The following is a 23104-nucleotide window of genomic DNA, read 5'->3' on the forward strand; positions in this document are numbered from 1 at the left end:
AATTTCTTCTTCTACAACTACAACTGTGTATAGCAAAAATCCACAAGATGATGTCAAATTTGAAAAAAAAAACCCGTGATCTCAGCCATCTTTCCCTCCCTTGTACCTTATCAATCATTAGCTTTTAATCTTTCTGTACAGTAATACTTTGATAACATTTTTTCTAGCTAATATATGGGGCTTCTGCAAGAATAAATTAGGTTATGAATGTGGAAGCATACAGAGAGTTATAAAATTACAACATGCATCTTAGGAATTGTTGTTTTAGTACATATGTCTTTGTTTAAAGCAAACAATTCAAAGAAATTGAGGTTTAGATCAAGTTGTATAGAACCTAACGGAACAGGATGTGCTCTGCTTGAAATAATTTTGAATTTCCAAAAACAGACAACAACCCTGTCCTTATGGAGTGTGTGTGGCATGTCAGATCATCATAAGTGCTGTGGGGGAAAAAATGGCAGCAGGCTATGTGAGTAGGAGATTGCTAGTTGTCAGGGAAGGAGGGCCTCAGTGATACTTGGTACGTGCAAGAGGCCTGAAGGAAGGAAAGGTGTCAATCCTGTAAATCTCTGGTGTTCTAAACAGAAGGATATGCAAGTACAAACACCCTGAAGCTGGAGCTGTTCCACCTCTGTTCCCAAAACAGAAGGAGGATGCTGTGGCTGGCGTAAAGTAGGTGAAAGGAAGAATCATCAGAGTTGGCGTCAGCATATCTGGAATTAGATGGGAAACCCTTATAGGGATTTGAATACAGGAGTGCCGTGATCTGAAATTTTCAAAGGCTGCTGTGTGAATAGGCTAACGGCGGCAAGGGTAGAGGCAGGGAGACTATTGCAATAATCCAGGGGAGTGATGACAGTGTTTTAGACTAGGGTGTTCTTAGTGAGGTGTGAAAAAGTAATCAAATTGTGGAGGTATTTTGAAGATTCAGCCAACAGAACTTGTTGGTTGGTTGGAGGCAGGATACAAGAGAAAGGGGATTTAAGAATGACTGCAAAAATTTTGACCTACACAACTGAAAAAATGGAATTACCTTTTTTTAAAATTTTTTTTTTGAGAAGTAGAGGAGCAAAGATTTTTATTAAAGCGAAAGTACAGCTCTCTTATTAGAGGGGGTACCCGAAACTGGGATGCCCCTGGAATTGCTTTTTAATGAAACTGGGCAAGCTGTTGGAAGAGCAGGTTTGTGGGGAGAATCAAGAGTTCTGTTTGGAACATGGTGAGTTTGAGATGTCCACATTTGATGTCCAAGTGGAGATGTCAAGAAGGCAGGTGGATTTGCAAGTCTTGAGTTTAACAGAGAAGTCTGATCTGGAAATACACATTTCGAGATTTTTCAGTGCATTGGTGACTTTTTTATAGCCATGAGACTGGAGATAGCCAAGGAAGCATGTGTAACTAGAGAAGGTGGGAAGGCCTGGCTCCCGAGCTCAGGGCTATAAGGATGAACCAGCAAAGAAGAGAGAGAAAGAGTGGCCAGTGAGGGAGAAGAGCAGTGTTCTAGAAACAAAATGAAGACAGCATTTTAAGGAGGGAGCAATCTAGAATATCCAATAGTACTGATAAGCTTGCAAGATGACCCGAACATTTCACAATTTTGTAGCCATGTGAAGAGGTGTTTATGGTTCTCACAAGAACTGTTTCAGAGGTGTGATGGGAACAAAGAGTGACAGTGTGTTCAGGCAAAGGGAAAAGAGGAATAGGACACAGTTGGACAAATTGTTAAAGGACTTTCTGGTAAATGGGGCCGAGAAATGGGTGGTAGGAGGAGGATGTAAAGTATTGTTCTCTATTTTTTACTTAAACTGACATGAGATTCAGTCAACAAATTTGGAAGTAAATCTATTTTGCTAGCTTCCTGGAAGAGCTGTTTTGGGGGATAGATAACTATAAACTTATTTTCACATTTTTCTAAATCCTGTATTTCCTCGCTAACCTTTGATGCCATAACTTTAATAGACCTTTCACGGATACCTTGTCATATGTGCTCATGTGCTTTCACAGACACACACATCCCATATTCCATTTGGTGTCGAGGACACAATCCTGGAGCAAACACTACCTCAGTCCATTGGAGCTGAACCCTCTGCATATGCAGTCCGGCCATTCTGGCTGACAGTCCTTCCCTCCTCTTAAATCTTCCTGGGTTGATGGCCTGCTTTAGACCACAGTGCTTTCCTAATTTATAAAATCGGTGGTCAATGCTTTCCCTCTGCAGTATTATTTGCGAGGCCCTTGGCCATATCCAAGAACTCCACTAATTATCTGCTGGTGTCAACTGTCTGTTTTTCACTTGTTTCCCTAAAGGCATCTCAAACTTGTACTTTCATGACACCACTAGCACAAGCACCTGCACACTCTGTGTAAGCTACTCTGAGTCAGAATTATTCTCCAGAATTTAAAACAGTGGCTAAAAAAGAAAGACCCGGAAAGAGCAAGCAAGCAGATTGGTGAGTGCCATCTGAACTAGCAAAGCCCAGTACAGCTGTTATCACATATTGGCTGAAAGAGGATAGTTGTATCCACTTTACGCCACTAACAGAGCTGTTTGTGATGAGGGATTTGTGTTTGTGTGTGTGTGTGTGTATACACATACATATGTGTGTATCTGTCTATTCTACAGTGGGAAGTAGTGTGATTAATTTTTTTATATGTAAAAATATCTGAAGCAAGCCATGGTATCACAAATCATTGCCACCCAAAACAGGGCTAACTCAGGTTTGCACGTATATTATTAGTGATAATGTTTATCTAGGTTAATTTTTTTTATATTTACCTTCACCATCAGTGAAACGTTTTCTCAGATATTTTTGAGTAAGAAGCTTAACGCTGTTAAACATAAATCAGAAGAACGTATGGCTCAATATTTTGCCTATGAAATGGTGGGCTTTCAAATTTTATGTATTTTGGTATTGGGACTAGAATTCTACAGGGGAAAACAACAAAGGAGAGCCATATAGAAATCAAAAGCAATGATGTATTTTTAAATTTTTTTTTCTGGCAGGAGGTAGTTGAGGGAAAGATGAAGTTAAATGTTCCTGATTTCAAAAAGAGGTTCAGGAAATACGGTTTTCTTCCAGTAAGCACAAAATTTTTTACGGTTAGATTTCAAGTGATGTTTTAAGTAGGAAATAAATAGCTAGAGGAGAGAAACAGGGAACCGTGAGGAGAAAAATGAGTAGAAAAGGAAGTGAGATACAAATACACGTAAGAAGAGTGGGATGGAGGGATTGTGAGGGGAGTCTAACTGGGTTTCGTGTGGTAAAGCATTTTCACTCCCCAGTTGGGCTGTGGTGTTTGGAGTGTTACCTCCTCTCAGTCCCTTTTGAAATAAAAATTACCTGGCTCTACTACCAATCCTGGCTCCACTACTAATCCACTGATTGTTAACCAATGTAACGCCACCTGAAGTGCTAAACTAAATTAGCCACGGGGCTCAGTCTCCCCGCAGCTGAAGGGGGTAGATCTTTTAGTTCATCTTCCATGTATATTAAAAAAGGATTTGTCATCTCTGATCCATTTTACTTCTTTCTGAGGGCTTGACTACCATCCAAAATTGAATATTTATATGTCTGAAAAGGTCTGTGCCTGGATTACTTACCTGCCCTGAACTCGGGATGTTCTGCGTGCTTCTACTGAAAGTCGGGTGTTGTGGGACATGAGTTCTGAGTAGGACTTGTAGATACTGAGAACAGCAGCGATCGGCATTGTCCCATCCCTGTGCTGCAGACTCTCTCCAGGTTGTAACCTTTGATTTCAAATTGAAAATGTGCAAATATGGAGAGCTGGCTTTGCAGTCCACTCCACTCTGATTTACGCCAAATTTAGCTGAGCACCCCTTTAATATAAGCTCAATGACTGCGTCAAATAAAAATAAACGCTCTATTATTTATGCTGTCTCTTTCAACTCTGGTGCAGCTCCCTGGAATGGGATTTAATGTATAAGAGGCTACTGGTAGTTGTAGTACCCTTTTCCCCTAATTACTGATCTAGTGTTTATATTACGTACTGCTGAATGATTTTAGAGGGTCGACATCGGGGAAAGGGGTGTTGTAAAAGATTCTGTCCTAGCATTCCGAGCGGAGAGATGCTGTAGTTATTAACCAATGTACCTGCTCATAACGGGGTTTGGAGAAATTTGTTCAAAGTCACAGAGGTGGCAGTGACCATCCTTGACTGTACTCCATCATAATTTTTACCTGAGACCAGCCCCTTTCAGGCAGAGGAAACTCTGGGAAAAGAATATGGGCCATTTGCAGACACAGCAGATCTGGTGCCCAGAGCAAGAGTTTGGAATAGCTTGAGAGCACAGTGTGTCTCCAGGGTCGAGGGAGAGAAGTATAGAGAGGTGGACTGAATTGCCTTTGTAGTTTGCGTTCTGGTTTTAGAGGTGGAAATCATTGCACGCTACTGAAAGTCATGCTTCAGGCTGCCACTGGCATTCAGACTGAAGGCCCTGATGACTGCTTAATATCCTAAATTAAATTCCATGACTTTCAGCTCTTTGTATTTTTTCCAAATCAAATGCAGTTGAAACACAATAAGCATCTCAGAGAAGCCAAAGTACACTTGACTATTTTTAGTGAGAAATATTAGACTTAAATGATAAGTAGTCTGCACCTAACATTGAAAATTTCCAACATTCCCCGTTCGATGCAATGGATGTAATCTTATCTTGCTAATTTTCAGAGTTCACTTTAGTGATCATGGCTTGATTAATGAAAAATTTCTTGGTATCACAAATCAGAAGAGACAGGAGAAGGACCTCCCTCAGAGAAAATGGCGACTGTCCTCCAGCCCTTGCCTTCAAAGTCACACACCTCAGTATGCCCACCATGTACCTCCAACGCCCCCTCCAAGTCTCCATCCCCCGCTGGAGCCCAAGATGTTTATTAACAATGAGTGGCAGAACTCTGAGAGCGGGAGAGTGTTCCCTGTGTATAATCCAGTCAAACAGGTGTGTGAAGTTCTAGAAGCAGACAAGGCAGATATAGACAAAGCAGTTCAGGCAGCCCACCTGGCTTTCTCTCTTGGTTCAGTGTGAAGACTGGATGCTTCAGAAAGAGGATGTCTGTTGGATAAGCTTGCAGACTTGGTGGAACGAGACAGGGCAGTTCTTGCAACCAGGGCCGTGGCAAACCGTTCCTATAAGCTCTTTACATGGATTTTCAGAGGGTCCTCAAAACCCTTTGGTATTACGCAGGCTGGGCTGATAAAATTCCCGGGATGACCATTCCTGTAGATGGAGACTATTTTACCTTTACAAGACACGAATCCATTGGAGTGTGTGGAAAGATCATCCTGTGGAACGATCATCCCGTGGAACTTCCCCCTGCTGATGTTTGCCTGGAAAATTGCTCCAACTCTGTGCTGTGGCAATACTGTACTTATTAAACAATCAAAGCAAACACCACTCAGTGTGCTCTACATGGCAGCCCTCATCAAGGAGGCTGGCTTTCCACCAGGAGTCAGCAGTATTTTGCCAACGGCTGGGGCAGCAATAGCTTCTCATATTGGCATATACAAGTTTGCATTCACAGGGTCTACTGAAGTAGGAAAGCTTATCCAAGAAGCAGCTAGAAGTAATTTGAAGCGAGTAACTCTGGAATTTGGAGGGGAAAGTCCCAATATTATTTTGGAAGATGCTGATTTGGACTACACCGTGAAGCAAGCTCACCAGGGTGTGTTCTTCACCCAAGGCCAGTGCTGCCCTGCGGGCTCTCTCATCTCTTTGGAGAAGTCCATCTATGAGGAGTTCCTGAGAAGAAGCATGGAGGGGCCAAGAGGCACGTAGTGGGGAGTCCTTTTGACCCCACCACTGAGCAGGGACCCCAGATTGATAAGAAACAGTACAAGATCCTGGAACTCATCCAGAGTGGTGTGGCTGAGGGCACCAAGCTGGAATGTTGAGGCAAAGGGCTGGGCTGAAGGGCCTTCTTCCTCGAGCCCCCAGTATTTTCCAGCGTCACAGCTGACACGCGGTTTGCCAAGAGGGAGATCTTTGGCCTCATTCAGGAAATTCTGAGGTTTAAGACAATGGATGGTTATTGAAAAAGCAAATAGTGTCTTCATGGTGTCTTCTGCAATGTAAGCTCGGACTGTTTGGATCAATTGTCACAGTGTCTTAAATGCCCAGAGCCCATCTGGGGGATTCAAGATGTCTGGAAATGGGAGAGAAATGAGAGAATTCAGTTTGCAAGAGTACTCCGAAGTTAAGCCTATGAGTAAAGATCCCCAGAAGAATTCCTAAGAAGGCCAAGAAGGAAAGTGAAAGCCTGCCTGCACGACCCTCCCTCTCTCCTCTCCCTGTGGGGCTCAGCTCTCAGAAACCCAAAGCTGACGCTCAGTCCTGATTTAAAGATTTAGATGATAACATGTAGGCCAGGCCAGTCACTCCATAATAACTAGAGCAAACCAGCTGGGCACAGTTTCTTGGCATTCTGTAAAGGATCACCTTAATGATACCAAATATTGGGGAAGGTGGGATGAAGATAACAGGAATAGCTATCGGCACATCAGGTGTCTCTTCTCGAAGTGAGGGGCTGAATAAGGGAGCTGTATTATTTGATGCCTTTTGTCACAAAGAACTTACCTCTTAAGGAAGGTAGCCTTTCCATAGTCTTCGTTTTCCCCCTTCCAGACTCGCTGCTCACCCACTCCTCCTTCTTCTCCAAAGAGATCTCAGATGAGCTCATTCAGGGCAGATGTCTGGGCCGGGAATAATTTTCCAAGGTTTTGCAGCCAAATTACCATTTCATGTTATCCATTTCTTCAAAGCAAAACATGACATGGTTTTCGTTAGAGCCAGACGAGACTGAAAATGCCAGGAGCTGCAGATATACTAGGAAGTGATATACTGGGATATTACTGACCCAATCTGGTTTTCTTACACCCATAAATTCGTGAGTGAAGCATCAGGAAGATGCAGATACAGAAATCATCATGTGTAGTTCGCAGCTTCTGAGTTTGCTGCATGGTTTTGGGGTTTGTGTGTGCATGCATGCATTTAATTCCTTGGTTATTCTAAAATAAGTTAGGGGGGTGGGTTGTTTTTCATAGATTGAGAAGATCTTTTCCAAAGCTTATCTTTAAAATCAACCAAAAAACTATCTGAGTAAGCTCAAGAATTTGGAAAAAGGTAATGCTGGGTGCCTTGCAGAATTAATTTTGTTTCCAATATTGTCTGACATTTCTTACTAAGTGAATTTCCTATAGTTGGATCTCTAGCTTCTTCTGCCCCCAGCCCATACTGTACCAACACCTGCTGCTACTCCCAGTGATAAGGGTTATTTTGGCCTATCATGCCTTAAAATGCCCTAAATCCACTGGCAGTAACCTTGGAAAATCTGGCCAAACCTGGAGGTTTTCTTTTTCCATTTGCACAATTTCAGTGTGCCACAAATGCCATGCTCCAGCAGAGCTCCCCTGCCATGCCCAGTAGTTGGTCCATATACCATTCTTACCTTTTGGCCTCCTGTGGAGGAGGTGAGAAGCAGGCTGGCTCCCTTACCTCCCAGCCAGACACTCCTCTTCAGCTATCCAGCAACCCACCTTTGTGATATGCGCAATGTCAGCTTCCTTTCCTTCTTCCATCTTTCCAGCAGCTGAATCCAATCCAGTCTCTATTTAGATGAAGCTCATTTATTTAAAAGAACCAAATATAACCTAGAGTATATGAAATATGGGCAACAAAAATATAACCTTCTGTATTTAACTGTTTTCTGCTTTCTAACCCTTGCCTATTCATGATGTTTTAAAGAAATCTCTCCTTGCTGTTGTTTGCAAACGACAGTGCATTCAGTGGCCCAATGCCTTGAGAGAGGCCACATTTGAGTTTCTATGTGAATGTCATGCTCTCCCCTTACAGCGTGTGCCCAAGTGAACGTATCCATTAATCAGCTAGTTACCTTTGAACTGCAATATAGAATGTGAAAATGAAGATTTCTTTTAGTTTACTTAAAAAAGAGACCTCTGTGCTAGCAATATGCATTTATATTGTGTGACAAAAAACCACAGAAGAATTAGAAATATCAATTGAATTCTGCATTATTGACCTTCCATTTTCAGTATTTATTCTGAAGTCGTGAAAATCTTCATTTCACAAACCAAATTAACTTCTTACAAGTAAACCTTTACTTTTTATTTCATAACTGAGAAGATAATTAATAGGTTTTCACGAGGCTTAATTGTTATAATCCTTAAGAAAAATATAAGCATGGATTTTTAAAGGTAATATAAAAGTGTTCCTCTAATTTGTTCTGTTTGTTTTGTAGGCTACAGGTGCCAGGCTTGCTGTCATTGCCCAGAATATAGCAAATCTTGGGACAGGCATTATTATATCCTTAATTTATGGCTGGCAATTAACACTTTTACTCCTAGCAATTGTACCCATCATTGCAATAGCAGGACTTATTGAAGTGAAAATGTTGTCTGGACAAGCACTAAAAGATAAGCAAGAGCTAGAAGGTGCTGGGAAGGTGAGTCAAGCAAGCTAAGTGTAGTTGCTTACCTAAGTAGAGTAAAATATTCTAATCAGTGTTGTTCTGTTACTGTTACTCACTACTTCTTATAAGCTGTGAGAGTGTTTTTATAGCCATTCCTTAAAGCAATCTTATAACTCAGTAACAAAAAAATAGACAATCTGATCAAAAAATGGGCAGAGGACACTGAAAAGACATTTCTCTAAAGAAGACATACAAATGGCCAATAGACATATGAAACGATGCTCAACATCACTAATCATTAGGGAAATGCAAATTAAAACAAAAATGAAATATCACCTCACTCCTGTCAGAATGGCTATCATCAGTAAATCTACAAACAACAAGTATTGGCGAGGATGCTGAGAAAAGGGAACCCTCGTGCACTGTTGGTGAGATTGTAAATTGGTGCAGCCACTATGAAAATCAGTATGAAGGTTCCTCAAAAAAGTAAAGCTACAACTACCATACGACCCAGCAATTCTACTTCTAGGTATTTATCTGAAAAAATCCAAAACACTAATTCGAAAAGATGTATGCATCCCTGTGTTCATTGCAACACTATTTACAATGGCCAGGATATGGAAGCAACCTAAGTGTTCATCAATAGATGAATGGACAAAGAAACAGTGGTACATATATACGATGGAATATTACTTGGCCATAAAAAATGAAATCTTGCCATCTGCAACATGGGTGGACCTTGAGAGTATTATGCTAAGTGAAATAAGTCAGAAAGAAAAATACCATATGATTTCCCTTATATGTGGAATCTAAAAAACAAAATAAATAAACTAACAAAACAAAAACAAACTCATAGATAAGATAACAAATTCATGGTTGCTGGGGTTTCGGGGGCTGGATGAAAAAGGTGAAGGGATTGGGAAGTACAAATTGGCAATTACACAGCAGTCACAAGGATGTAAAGTACAGCCTAGGGAATATAATCAGTAATATTGTAATAACCATATATTTTGTCAGATGGGTGCTAAACTTATTGGGGTGATTATTTTGTAAATTATATAAATGTCTTATCACCATGTTGTGCACCTGAAACTAATGTAATATTGTATGTCAACTGTAATTGAAAAATAAATTTAAAAAACATAATTGAATGATAGAAACTTTCTGGAAAACAAATTGACAATACATGCCATGTTTCTTAAAAATTAATTTATTCCCTTTGACCTAGGAATTTCACTTTTAAGAGCTTCTCCTAAGAAAATAATTCAATATGGACAAATGTTTATATACAAGCATGATTATCACAGCATTTTTTTTTAAATAAGAAAAGAATGGAAAATCTTGTTCAGTAATACAGGAATGCGTAACTGGTTGGGATATTAAGTGACCCATTAAATATCCTATTAATGTATATTTAATGACCTTGGAAAGTTGCTCTTGATATTTGTTAAAGTAAAAAATAATGATATAAGGCAAAACATAGAAGTATATTCCAATTTTATTAAATATGTATATGGTTAGGAAAAAAATGGGTAAGCTAATATGTACACCAATATGAATTTTTTTATTATCTTCTTTACCTTTTTAATATTTTCCCAGTATTATTTAGTTGTCATGAATGATAATTATGAAGAGAGAGATGTAAACATCACATTTTAAAAAATATATAAAATTTCTATAAACTTAAAATATGACCATCATAGGAGAAAGAGCACTGCAATAGATGTAAAATACTGAGTTCTCAGGTTAATTTTGCCACTGTAAAGCTATGTGGCTTTAGGTAAATGCCTTTGTCTGTTTCAGCCTTTGCTTCTCATTCTGTAAAGAGGAGATTGAATTAGTCAGTCTTCCTTCCAAATCTAAAACTTGATTTGATAAATGACTTAGTATCCTTTTCCATAACAAAGAAACTCAGGTCATAATAAAGTAATGCAATTAATTTTATTATTAGATATTATTTATCTCTGTTATGGAATTCATGCTAATTGCCCCCATTTGTCTTTGTGCCTCTCAGTGACTGAGTGTTCTCTGTTACAGATCGCTACCGAAGCAATTGAAAACTTCCGAACCGTTGTTTCTTTGACTCAGGAGCACAAGTTTGAATATATGTATGCACAAAGTTTGCAGGTACCATACAGGTAATACCACTGAAGAACAGGAGGGGAGTGTGGGAGTTTTTCAATCATCAGACCTGTTTTCAGGAGGACGGACTTTGGCTGGAAGATAGGGAACAAGAGGAGAAATTACTACAAGGGAACCATTTTGGGGAAGTACTTGCAATTATCTGGGAGAGAAATCATAAAACCTTGACCTAAGGCAGGGAGGGACATCTCTGAGGTTGAACCTGTACAATCGGGTGACTGATGGGAAGGGGAGGGAGACAGGATATTGAGAATGACTCTCTGATGCCACGTTTGGATGATGACCCTATTATTTGCTCTTCTTGGAAATGAGTTCTCCGCAGAACATGAAATTTAAGGTATCTGCAGGACCTAATGAGGTGGTGCTTCTTGAAGTATGCCTTTCTTCTTCTCTTTAGCTTTCTCCAGGAGAGGCCTTCTGGTTCTTCCTTTAATGAACTCACCTAGTGAGAGTTCTAAAACGTGATCCAAACATAAGCAAGCCCAACCTCTGAGTCTCAGTTTCTTCTGTGGTAAAAAGAGAGAGCTGGGCCTTATTAATGAGTTTTCAAACTTTGTTGTTGTTGTTGTTGTTGCTGTAATAGAGCCTTTTTCTCTGAAAAGAGTTTCATTTGAAATCCCAATGTATGAAGTAGATAAAAACAGAGTAGAAGCAGGAGGAGGAGGCCCAGGGGGCTGCCCACTCACCAGCCTGTTCTTACCTTCACATCCCCCAATTCCATGTGGCTCAGAAAATCCACGAATGTTAACTCCTCTGTGAAACCTTCTCTACCTCACCCCAGAGAATTAAGTGCTCCCTCCTCTCTCCCTATGACATGGTACGTATAAGGTACCGCCATTGCATGAATTATAATCCTACTTTACTCCTGAGTCCCTAAGGGCAAGAACGGGCCTGATTCCTCTGTGTTGCCCAGCACGGCCCCTGCAGCTTGTAGGTGATGGATAAATGTATGTCAAGGGAGTGTTTCCTACAGAGTACATCTGTGTTTTATGTCCAAGAGTCACGGGAAAGGGGAAACTTTCATTTTCTAATCCCTAATAGGCTTTTCATGCTTTCTTGGCCTATTTTAACTTTACCTCAACCCTTTGAAATGTGGTTAATCCTCCATTAAAAATAAAGACACTGCAGCTCCGATAGGGCAGTTTCCTAAATTCTCACAAGTGGTAAAGTGAGGACCAAAGTTAGTTTTTTGGAAATTAAACTCACTTTTGTCAGAGATGATTCCAAGCGCCATCATTAACCTATCAGAGTCAAGTAAGTTTCAAAATGTCTTCTTTTCAGAAACTCTTTGAGGAAAGCACACATCTTTGGAATCACATTTTCCATCACCCAGGCAATGATGTATTTTTCCTATGCTGGTTGTTTCCGGTTTGGTGCCTACTTGGTGGCAAACAAGTTCATGGATTTTGAGGCTGTTCTCCTGTAAGTATCAGATTAATATTTACACTTAAATTCTAGAAATAAAACAGGTGAGCATGCTTCATGCCTGGATGGAAAACTTCTACTGTGAGGCTCAGGAAGAGATTTCAGTGATCCAAAAGGTGGCATTTTGCCTCTGAATCTCTGTGTGTTGTCATTGAAGTACCCTGTTTCATTTAGGGAATCGGTGACTTCTCTCCCCAGTGCTGACTGAGAAATTTGACCTTTCCAGATCTGTGGATAGGTGGAGTGGTGATTCAGTAAGGGGCTTCCAGAAGGCCTTGACATTTGGAAAGAAACCTAACCCTGAACCAAGTATCTGACTCCCTTTAGAGGACTCTGAATGTGGCAGCTAAAGAATGGGTGTGGAGTTGTGCAAGCCCCGGCAGATTCCAGGATAAATTTGCTTTCTTTGATAAAAGGAGAACAGTTAAAATGTAAGAACTAGAGAATTTCAGAAATGACAAGGAATGCTAGATTGGGATTTCTGCTACATCGCTGTGATCGGGGGAGACAGACCTGAATTTTATTATACTTCTGAAGTACTCAGGTATGCTGTTTGGTATTGAAAAGTGTGTGTAATCTTTCTGAGCATCTAGATTTGGTGATGGGTGAGATTCTGCCCTTTGACTACATACCATAATTAGTAGTAATACAGTTTCACATTTAAAACAGAATCATCTCAGCTAGCAACATAATGTGTTAGTATTATATTTTTATCCTATTTGGACTTGGACATGTGCATGCATTATAGTTTGCTCAGGATGACCACAACAGAAGATTTAAAATTTCCACTTAGTATCTCTGTGTGACAAATGATACACCGGTGCTATTGATGACCATGACTAGAAGATCAAAACCAGGCATCACTGGCATTGAGGCTTTGATTAGATAATTATTTGATACATTGCTCTCCTCCAAGGTAAGGCATTATTGAATTGATGAAAGTTGCTGACACTTGGGAGTTTAGATTCAGAAAATCTATATTCCAAGTAAAGGAGAAGGGAGACCTGTCGGCTCAGAGAGCAGACCATTTTGAAAAGACCCCAGGTCTAAATGGTAACAGGCCCAAGATTAACTATCTGTGTTATTTGTTTAGAGCTATTTAAAAATGAGAGAGAGAGAGAGACACTGCTTGCTACATTACCACAGGCATAGAGTCCAAAGGAAAGGAATAGCCTCATGGTATTATTCTGGGAGGATTCCCAAGTTCTTTGTCAGTTTCAGGCACACTGTTTAAAAAGTCATGTTGATAAATATGTCCAGAGGAGGACGACTGGAATGTGAAAGGAGTTATCAAAGAAGCACATTTTCTACATTGTACTTGCAATGTGGCAGAAATCCCAATCTAGCTTTCCTTTGTCATTTCTGAAGTTCTCCAGTTCTTACCTCCTAACTGCTTTTCTTTCTCACTATATTCCAATACTTGAAGGGCTGTCCGATGCAAGCGGATAGATTTTCCTTCCATTTGAAGAACCTTTTAACAGTAGACGTAATCAAACTTGCAACTCCCCAAAACAGAGGATGGAAACCAACTTAGGGGAAGTGCCTAGACATAAACATTCAGAGCTGGACTCGATATCCTGTAAAGTCTTTCCCAACTTGAAGCTGCTATGGGTTCTCATATCATAGATTAAGAAAGTTGATGCATCTTGAGAGCAGCATGATATATGGCTCTGTAAAGATCTCTGACTTTACTATACAGCTCATAGGTTTTCTAAGACTCTGATGTAATTCCAGGATCACTGCCTATATCCATTATTGATTGCCAAAATATTGCTGTATGACAACCAACCATTACAATGGTATACAATAATAAACATTTGTTTTTGTCCACAAGCCTGTGGGTCAGCTGGCCAGGTCTGCTGATCTAGATTGGGCATAACAGAACCCACACAGCTCCCCCTGCCTCTGTGCCTTGTCTTCCAGCAGCCTAGCTGGGCTTGTGGTAGTGGCAGTTTTGAAAGAGGGAGGGAGGGACAGAGGGAGACAGAGAGAGAGAGAGAGAGTATGCAAGGCTCCCTGCGTCATGGAACTGGCAACAGTCACTTCCACCACATCCTGCTGACTAAAGCAAGTCACAGGGCCAACCCAGACTGAAACGATAGTAAAACAAATCCACTTCTTAAATGGAAAGTCACGTTGCAGGAAGGTGAACACACAGAGATGAAAAATGGGGCCGTGTGAGTCAATCTGTTACACTAACATGTATAAAGAAAAGTGTTTGTTTTGTTTTATTTTTTTAACTTCTGTTTTATAATTGTTTGATGCAACGCTTTCTGGTTGTAGAAGTGTCAACTGACAAGCATTGCAGTTGTAATTCTTAGCACGGGGTATTTTCAGCTCTTGTTTTTTCACAGGGTGTTTTCAGCTGTTGTCTTTGGTGCCATGGCAGTGGGGCAGGTCAGTTCCTTTGCTCCTGACTATGCCAAAGCCAAAGTGTCAGCATCACACATCATCATGATCATTGAAAAAGTCCCTGTGATTGACAGCTATAGCACAGAAGGCCTGAAGCTGGTGAGTTTGATGAAGCTGTGAGTTGTATGATCTGCTCCTAACTGATGAAAGTATTCTAAGAGGAAATTTAATAAAATCTGTGCTTTTTTGAATTTGCTGATGGTAAAATAAAACTTTCTAGGTCATGGTTTCATTTTGATAAACGTTCATATGTATTAACATCCAGTACTTTTGTATGACAAAGTTACAGGAAGATAGGAATATTGCCCATTTTATAAGCAAATCCTGTTAACCAGGTTTTAGTACATGTAGATTATTCCTAGGGAACAGATTGAGTTACCACATATATGTTGTATTAACAATACATGCTATAAAAACACTGACTCTTTGAGATTTTCTTTATTAAATTCTAGCAGTTACAAATGAAACCCAGTTGGAATATAAATTCACTACCTTCTGACACCTGGTGGTAGAGAGGTTGGCTATACAATATGTTTCCCGGATTACAGCAATCAGATTTATTGATATTGTTTTAATTTTAGAATACGTTGGAAGGAAATGTGACATTTAATGAAGTGATGTTCAACTACCCCACTCGACCAGACATCCCAGTGCTTCAGGGGCTGAGCCTGGAGGTGAAGAAGGGCCAGACGCTGGCCCTGGTGGGCTCCAGCGGCTGTGGGAAGAGCACGGTGGTCCAGCTCCTTGAGCGGTTTTATGATCCTTTGGCCGGAAAAGTGGTGAGCACACTTTTGTATTCAGCTCATTTCAAGTTTTTCATCATCTAAAAGCCTGATGTATTCCGTTCTCCACTGTAAGCTATGGTTTTGAAACCACTAAACAACAGTTGCCCTTAAAGTCTGACGTCTTAGATTGTGGTCTCCAGGCTGTGTCATCTGCCCCAGCCTCTCTCTCAACACTGCCCCTCTACTCTCATTTGTGAGCAACCTTTTTTCGACCCATTTCCCTTCCCTTAATTAGGTTTCAGTTTCCATGAGACGATACAGCAAATATATAAGTAGCCAGAAAGATAGAGGAGAGAAAGTTTGGGAACCAAGGATAGGATGTGTTTCAGAAGAAGAAGAAGGTTGTCAACAGTGACCGAGGTTATGGAGAAGTAGGTAAGATGAAGACTGAAAAGACATGATAAGATTAGGCCATTCATGAACTGCTTCTGACGTTTTCGGTGAAGTAGTCTCAGTGAAGAGGCGGTGGTAGAAACACGTTTTAGCATAGCTGAGGTACGGTCAGGAGGGAAAACGGAGACCGAATGTAGACTATCAAGAAGATCAAAGGTGAAGGAAAGGAAAATAAAAACAGCAGCTTGAGTAGGGAGGCAGAGTCCAGGGAAAATAGTGAGAGGGTATCTTGAGCATTTTTATGGCTGAGGATGAGATAAAGCCATTGATAGAGAGGGCATTGAATTATTTTCTAGGAGGAAAGAAAAGGGTGATCAACAAATTTAGGAAGTGGATAAAGAGTACAGAGGGATTCCCTTTTGTTTCCCTAATTAAAAGAATAAGTAAAGGGTCACATTTATTCATTCAACATTCAACAAACCTTTACTGAGCGCCCAGCAGGGTACTAGTCTTGGGTACTAGGGATGAGATAAGGGTCTTGAAGCGGGTGGTGAGATTTTAAATGGCTAATAATGGAGACTAGAAAAAGAATCAAATTAGGAAGGAATAGAATTTATAGCAAGAAATTTTCATTATGTAGGCATTTAGTTATTTGTTGTACCCAGAGGTAATATTAAAAATATTTAATGACTGGAATAGCATGGGCACGCACCTGTCGGAATGGACACCTGTTCCACATAGTCAGAGTGATACCCACCAGCTCCAAGTGGGCCCTACTTGCATTAATGACTGACGTGAAAATTGAATTTTCAACCTGTAATCCCGGGCTTTTTTTTTTTATTTCCCCACAGCATTCACGGTCCCTTATTAATATATTTTATTTTATTCAAAGACTGTTATGGCTTTATTCTTTCACAACTACAGAAGCCTTGTTCCTTATTTTTACTACCTTGTTTTATATTTTATGTGAATTCAGTTTCGCAATTAAAGTTTGAACAGAGGGACTCTAAACGAAGACCTCGCTGACAAAAGAGACAATCAGAGGAGGAAATGTTAGCTCTCAGACACTAACTATGACCCTTAACAGACATTTATTAAGCGGCGTGTTAAATGTTGAGCTCTAATTAGTTATGGGGTATCGTGTCTGCCCTCAAAGAGTTTAACTGAAGAAATAGTACATGTACTTCCATGAGTTAGATTAAAGAAGAGCCTTGAGCTGGTTCTTTGTGTGTGTTTTTTTTTTTCAGTTACAGTTAATAAGTCCAGCTGGTTGCATTAGGGTATAAGGTGAGCATCAAGATATCATTTGATGCAAAAGATAATGTGAGCTGTGGTTGACAAGTGATTTGTTCCTAGTGTCTATATAGGCCAGTTTGGCTGAAATAGTGGATTAATTAGAGTTGTGATTCTCAAACTTTTTTGATTATAACCCATTCAAGAAGGACAAAAATTCCCATGGCCTCACAACTGCACTCATAGTTACTTTAGTGGAAAAAGCACTCAATAACAGTGTTGAGTTGAAAACACTAGTAATGGTAATCGGTACAATAATTAAACAAGAAGAAAGTAAAGAAATTGATAATTATTCTACACATACAGAAACAAAAGGAGAGCATAATTAAAAACATGGACCATATCAGTTATGATTCAGTGTAGGAAACAGAAACTGCTCTAGGTATTTCAAATAGATAAGTATTTAATAAAGGGAATGAAGTACTTACAAAATCATTGGAAGGGCTGGAAGAGTGGAAGCAGAAAGTAAAAGAAAGAAAGTGCTCCAGGACAGTCAAATTACAGCACTGCAGCTGGGATCCTGCGGCCAGGAAGTCACAGAAAATTATGCCAACGTCACAGCTGCTCCAAACTTGAATACATAAGACCAGAGTGTGGCTTTTGCAAAAACTCCCATCTGCCACAATACGTGAATTAGCTTGCCACTGCTGCTGGAGAATTGCCCTCTGCTTTCCAGATGTTACACAGGGCTTCTCTCTGGTAGTATCTCAATTATTTCCAGAACCAGAAGAGGGTCTGGGAAATCATTTTTAACCTTCCAATCCCTTGATTTATAGAAGGGCAGACACAGAACAGTATGGAAACGAATGCTGAGCACATACAAGAACCATCTCAAGACAACAGATAATGCACTGAAAACAGTGTATCCTCATCTATTGTAGGAATACTGTTATCTGCTCCTGTGCATTTGCACTAAAACTTTGAAATACTGCCAAGTGGTGCATAAAAGCCAGACTTAATGGAAGGGTCCACAATAAACACTAGTAAATGTGCCAAGTTTTGGTTATGAATAGTTCAGTTACAGGTTACTAGTAATTGGTTCTTATTACCATATAACAATGAGTCTGTGGATTTGAGCATCAATTGATCATGAGAATGGAAGACAGGACTTGACCCTGAGGTCAGGAAATCCTCATGACTGTCAGTAGCCTGGAATCGTACTTTAAGAAACATTGACCTGAGCAGTGCTTCTCAAACTGGTGTATATCAGAATGGCCCAGAGAGCCAGTAAAGAACACAGCCACCCTGGCTCATTCAGGTTCCCGGCCTTTTCATTTTTATAACTTTCCAGGTGATTCTGATGCCAGCCATAGTTTGAGAACCACTGAACATCATGATAAATTTGAAAGGTTTAGGTTAAACTGTGGAGTCTTGAAAAATGAAACTGTGGAATTCTACAAGGGGGGCGGGGGTTCCAAGTTTGGTGGAGCCTGACTTTTATGGACTCTACTTAAAAGAATACAAAGTTATGAATAAAGAATTAGGTACAAAAGTGAATATTTGCTTGGAATTAAAAAAAAAATCACAACAAAATATTGAAAATTTAAAGATCCTGGTCCCTTTCTTCTTTAGGCAAGTTGTCATAAATACTTACCTGGAAGAACTTCCTGACTATAGCCTGTCCTTCTTCCCACCCAGAACACTGTTGAGCTCCCAGCATTTACCCTTGAAGCTTAATTTCATTAGCTTTACTGTTAGACTGCCTTTGGTTTGAGTCCTTCCCAGACCTTTCCTTTCTCCCCTCTCTGGTCCATCCCCCACACCACCGCCAGAGTCCTCTATCCCTCGTAGGATACGCTTAGAAGCCTATGGTCATTGTCTGGATATTAACTCAGTGAGAGCTTGGATTAAGATGGGGACCATTCCTCTTTTGAGGCAGGACAGAAAATACCTTTCAATTATGAGACACTGATAACCCAACATGTAATGTGTAGTCCAACCCTAGCTCCCACAATTACTAATTGTGGGACCTTACACAAGTTACTTAACTGAGCCCATTTCCTTGTCTATAAATGCGTATTAAAATAACACCTCTCTTACAAGGGTGGTGGTGAAGATTAAACAAAAGAATGCATGAAACATGCTTATATCACAAGATCTATGGTGTAATCAGTCTGCGATCAATTTATTTATAATTATTTCAGAGTGAATACATATAGCGGGATAATACATATTTAAGATTTAATTGTTTGTGCTAATAAAACCAAGCAGTAGATTTAACAAGCTAGAATAGAGATAGCTACTCATTTTAATTTGGCCTTAAATTATTCTTACTGATGTGTTTACTTTCCTAATTAAGTTTTTATTTAGGCCAGTAATTTTTGAGCAATGCTCACTAATATCCCAGCATTCCTTGGCCTTCCCTCAGACCACCACCCAGGCCTCAGCCAAAGAACTTCTGCATTGATCTGTTTTACATTTGGGCTTCCAAACATGTTTTCCCTAAAAAAGGGATTGTTCAGGTAACACAGGTTTTAAATAGTTTGCAACTCCCGTGTATCGTATAGGGATGAGGAGGCACCAATAATATTATTGTATTCAGTGTGACGGAGAAACTCATTAAAACTTGCTGGGATCATTGAAATTTAGCTGATTATATTAGTTAGGCAGTTTCTATTTTCCCCTCAGGCACGTACACCTGGAAAACAAAATTTTAAAAAGAAAACAAGTACAACTACTCCTTTCCTTACCTTTCCATCTCTCAAGTACAGTCTTCCATTTAACAAGGTCTGCTATTTCGCCACATCTTTGTATGATTTTTCCTGCCTCTCTCTACCCTTTCCACTTTCACTTCACACTGTAAGGAAGCCTGGAGCAAAGATGCTCGGAATAGTCTCCATGGCAACTGGGCTTGGTACCAATAAGGTCATGGCTGTGTTTTCCATTCCTCCACCTGCAAGGTTCACAAACAGAAGTTGTCTTCCCACAGCAAAGATTGTGCCCTACCCCTCTCTCCCACAGGCACTCAGCCAGGCACACAGGATACAGAGAGTATATTATGGTTCAGTATATACTCATCCCCAATATTAGAAATACTTGACACTGAGTCACTCATGTCTTCAGAAGGGAGGAACAGCTTTCTCACTTGAATGTGAGGCTTCTCTGCAAAGTAGATCTTTAGGGCAGATATATCCACATCAGAGAGTAAGGATTTTTATCAGCAAGGCTGTAAGGGGCACCTCCCTGGGCTTCTGCTGCGTAATTCAGGGAGCCAAGTCACTAGAGAAAGGCCAGCCTCTCCTTCCTGCTCCTTTGACTTCACATTGTGGATGTCCACCGATCTTTTCATGCATAAGCCATTTATCCATCCAGTGTATTTCCAAGTACCGCACACACACACAGACACTAATCGCTGACAGTCCTCGAGTGCATACTGTGTGCCCAGCACTGTGCTAACTGGAATCCGTACATGATCTCATTTAATCCTCAATTCTGTGAGCTTAGGAATCATCACCATTCCTGTTTTACCCACAAGGAAACTCTCAGAGAAATTACATCGCTTTCCCAGCATCAACAAATACTTAGAGTATAGCAGCCCCGCTCCTTCACTCACTTCTATTCCATTTAACTGCTGCACCCCAGTCCTCAAAAACCTGATCCTAACCAACTCAGGGCACATCAGAAACCTGACCTGTACGCCTGTTACGTGGTTATAGTACTTATGTATTTCCAATCTAATCTCAGCTACTTTTCCTATGAAAAATTGATACATAAGAACAAGGATGCCAAGATACATCTCAGAAATTGCCCACAGTGTTGTATTAGTTTTCCATGGCTGTTGTAGCAAGTTACAGCAAACTGAGTGGTATAAAACAACACAGATGTATTATCTTACAAATCTGAAAATCAGATGTCCAACATGGGTCTCACTGGGCTACAATCAAGGTGTCAGCAGGGCTGGGTTCCTCCTGGAGGCTCTAAGGGATCTTTCTCCATCTTCAAAGCCAGCGGTGACTAATTGAGTCTTTCTCCTATTGCACCACTCTGATACTCTCCTGCCTCCCTCTTCCGCAGTTTAGGACCTTTATGGTTACATTGTGCCTACCTGTATAATCCAGGGTCATCTCTTTATTTTGAGATAAACTGATGAGCAACCTTATACCTTAATTCCCCTTTGCCATGTGACATAACAGTCACAGGTATCATGGATTAGAACCTGGGTATCTTGGGAGGGTATGGGAGCCTTGTTCTACCTACCACATGCATAGATCAGAAACCAGGGTGAAAACAGAGAAAACATGACAGTTCCTTGAAGTATACGATTATGACCTTATTTAATTAAAACAACAACAACAACAAAAATGTAGCCTCACAGTAATTTGGCAATTTTAAGGTGTGAAATAATATTAATTTTGCTAAACTCAAAATGTACTGGCCCTGAAGTTGATCTGTGAACTCTTGTTTTTCAGCTCATTGACAACAAAGAAATAAAGCACCTGAATGTCCAGTGGCTCCGAGCCCAGCTGGGCATCGTGTCCCAGGAGCCCATCCTGTTTGACTGCAGCATTGCGGAGAACATTGCCTACGGAGACAACAGCCGGGTCGTGTCACAGGAAGAGATTGTGCGGGCCGCCCAGGAGGCCAACATACACCACTTCATTGAGACATTGCCTGACGTAAGTCTTTCTCCAAATTAGGAGCCCAGGAGCCCATGGCAGCCTCCGTGGCCTATACAGTTTAATTTTTAAAGGGCTGGTTTACCAAAGGTGAAGAGAAATGAGCAACTACAACACACACATGTATACAAACAGCTGGCCACACTCCCTATCCCCATTCGATGTTATGTTTACTTCGTCGCCCAACTGACTGTCCCTGTGAACAAGCGTGACTTAAGGTGCATATGCCTGGGAGGCCCTTCCCTTCAAGTCTCAGCGCAGGGTCTACAGCAGCAGGCGTGACCCTCCCTCTCCATCTCTCTCCCAGCCTTCCTTCTGCCTCCTGCAACTCTTCCCCAGGCCTCAGACCTCCCTCTGAGGAGTCAGGACAGGGAACTGGACTTATGACAGAAAGAAGGCTCTCTGAATAGTCTGAGCCGTTGGAGTGACCGTGGCGTCATGTTAATCTCTCACTATTGACGTTTCATAGGCTCCAGGCTCTGCTTATAGGGTTGATTATTGAAACCTCTGGCCATTGTCCCACGATGTCCAATGAATTCCTCCTGGGAAGTTAGAGAAACAGAACCCCTTAGGTCCTATGTTTTGAAGTGGATCTTGACCTGACTCATTTAACCCTTCTCCCCCAATTATCACCAGTTATGTTCTTTATTGTAAGGAAGTGCCCCCTAAAACATAACGCACAGTAGCCGCAAACCAGCAGGGAAGGCAGTCTCATGGGGAAGGATGGCAATACCAGATGACCCTAACTCCTTCCCGAGATTTCCTTTTCCTGACGCTCCTCTTTGGATAGCTGCTGCCACCACAGGAGGCATTGTCCCCCTCCCTCCTTTAACTTCTAGCCCAACTGTGGACAACGGGCCCTTCCCCAGACTAGAACATTTGAAAACATAGCTTCAATCCTTTTACTAATGACAAGGTCAGTGTTCTCAAAGTATGGGCATGGACCAGCACATCAGCATCACCTCGGAACTTGTAGGAAATGCGGGTTTTCAGGACCGACCCCAGACCTGCTGAATCAGAACCTTTGCAGGTAGAGTCCAGCCACCTGTTTTAATAGCCCAGGTGATACTGACGCAGGTTAACATTTGAGAACCCCCGGGCTGGGGATTGACAAAGACACAAACAGAGAGTAACTATTACCTAGCTTGTTAGATATACCTTGTTTCTCTGGTATTTGTGTACTACTGGGCCCCCACCTTCTGGTCTCCTGGGCTCAGTCTGTCACACAGAGCACACCTGTAGACCTTGTGATTCTTTTCCTCAGTTTCTAGACAAGGAAAGAGAAGGCAAATCCCCTAAGTCCTGTTTTCTGTCTGAGGAGCCACTTCTTCCACTGAGTGATTTGCACTAGTATTTTCCTTACGCAGCAGGAGGCTGGTCTAGTTACCTCCTGCTGGGCTAGCTTCCTTCAGGGTTCCAGCCCTGTTTTTACCTGCCTCAACAGGCTTGATTCTTCATCAGGGCAACCTGGCCGCCCCTACACTTACATGGGGACACATGCTCCTGCCTCACAGGCAGGGGTAGCCCTGGGGTAGAACCAATCCCAGACATTTGCCGGAACCTCACTGGAGTCTTCCTATTCCATCTAAAGGTGGAGACCTTGGTCTGAGTGTCATAGAACTAGGATTGCCATATATAGCAAATAAAAATAGGC

General features: G+C 41.1%; 1 protein-coding gene and 1 pseudogene across 2 annotated transcripts in view; both read left to right on the forward strand.

The window, feature by feature from the left end:
• Nucleotides 1-23104, forward strand: part of ABCB1 (ATP binding cassette subfamily B member 1) — an 83955-nt gene that overhangs the window by 58458 nt on the left and 2393 nt on the right. For both annotated transcript variants that reach the window (XM_033088401.1, XM_033088402.1), the window contains 6 exons: nt 8274-8477; nt 10482-10582; nt 11868-12008; nt 14366-14522; nt 15005-15202; nt 21244-21450. In XM_033088401.1, coding sequence (XP_032944292.1) covers nt 8274-8477; nt 10482-10582; nt 11868-12008; nt 14366-14522; nt 15005-15202; nt 21244-21450 — 1008 coding nt within the window. The remainder of the gene's footprint in view (nt 1-8273; nt 8478-10481; nt 10583-11867; nt 12009-14365; nt 14523-15004; nt 15203-21243; nt 21451-23104) is intronic.
• LOC117012300 (retinal dehydrogenase 2-like) lies at nt 2796-8264 on the forward strand (annotated as a pseudogene).

The sequence above is a fragment of the Rhinolophus ferrumequinum genome, chromosome 20, assembly GCF_004115265.2.
Source record: "Rhinolophus ferrumequinum isolate MPI-CBG mRhiFer1 chromosome 20, mRhiFer1_v1.p, whole genome shotgun sequence".
Lineage (NCBI taxonomy): Eukaryota > Metazoa > Chordata > Mammalia > Chiroptera > Rhinolophidae > Rhinolophus > Rhinolophus ferrumequinum.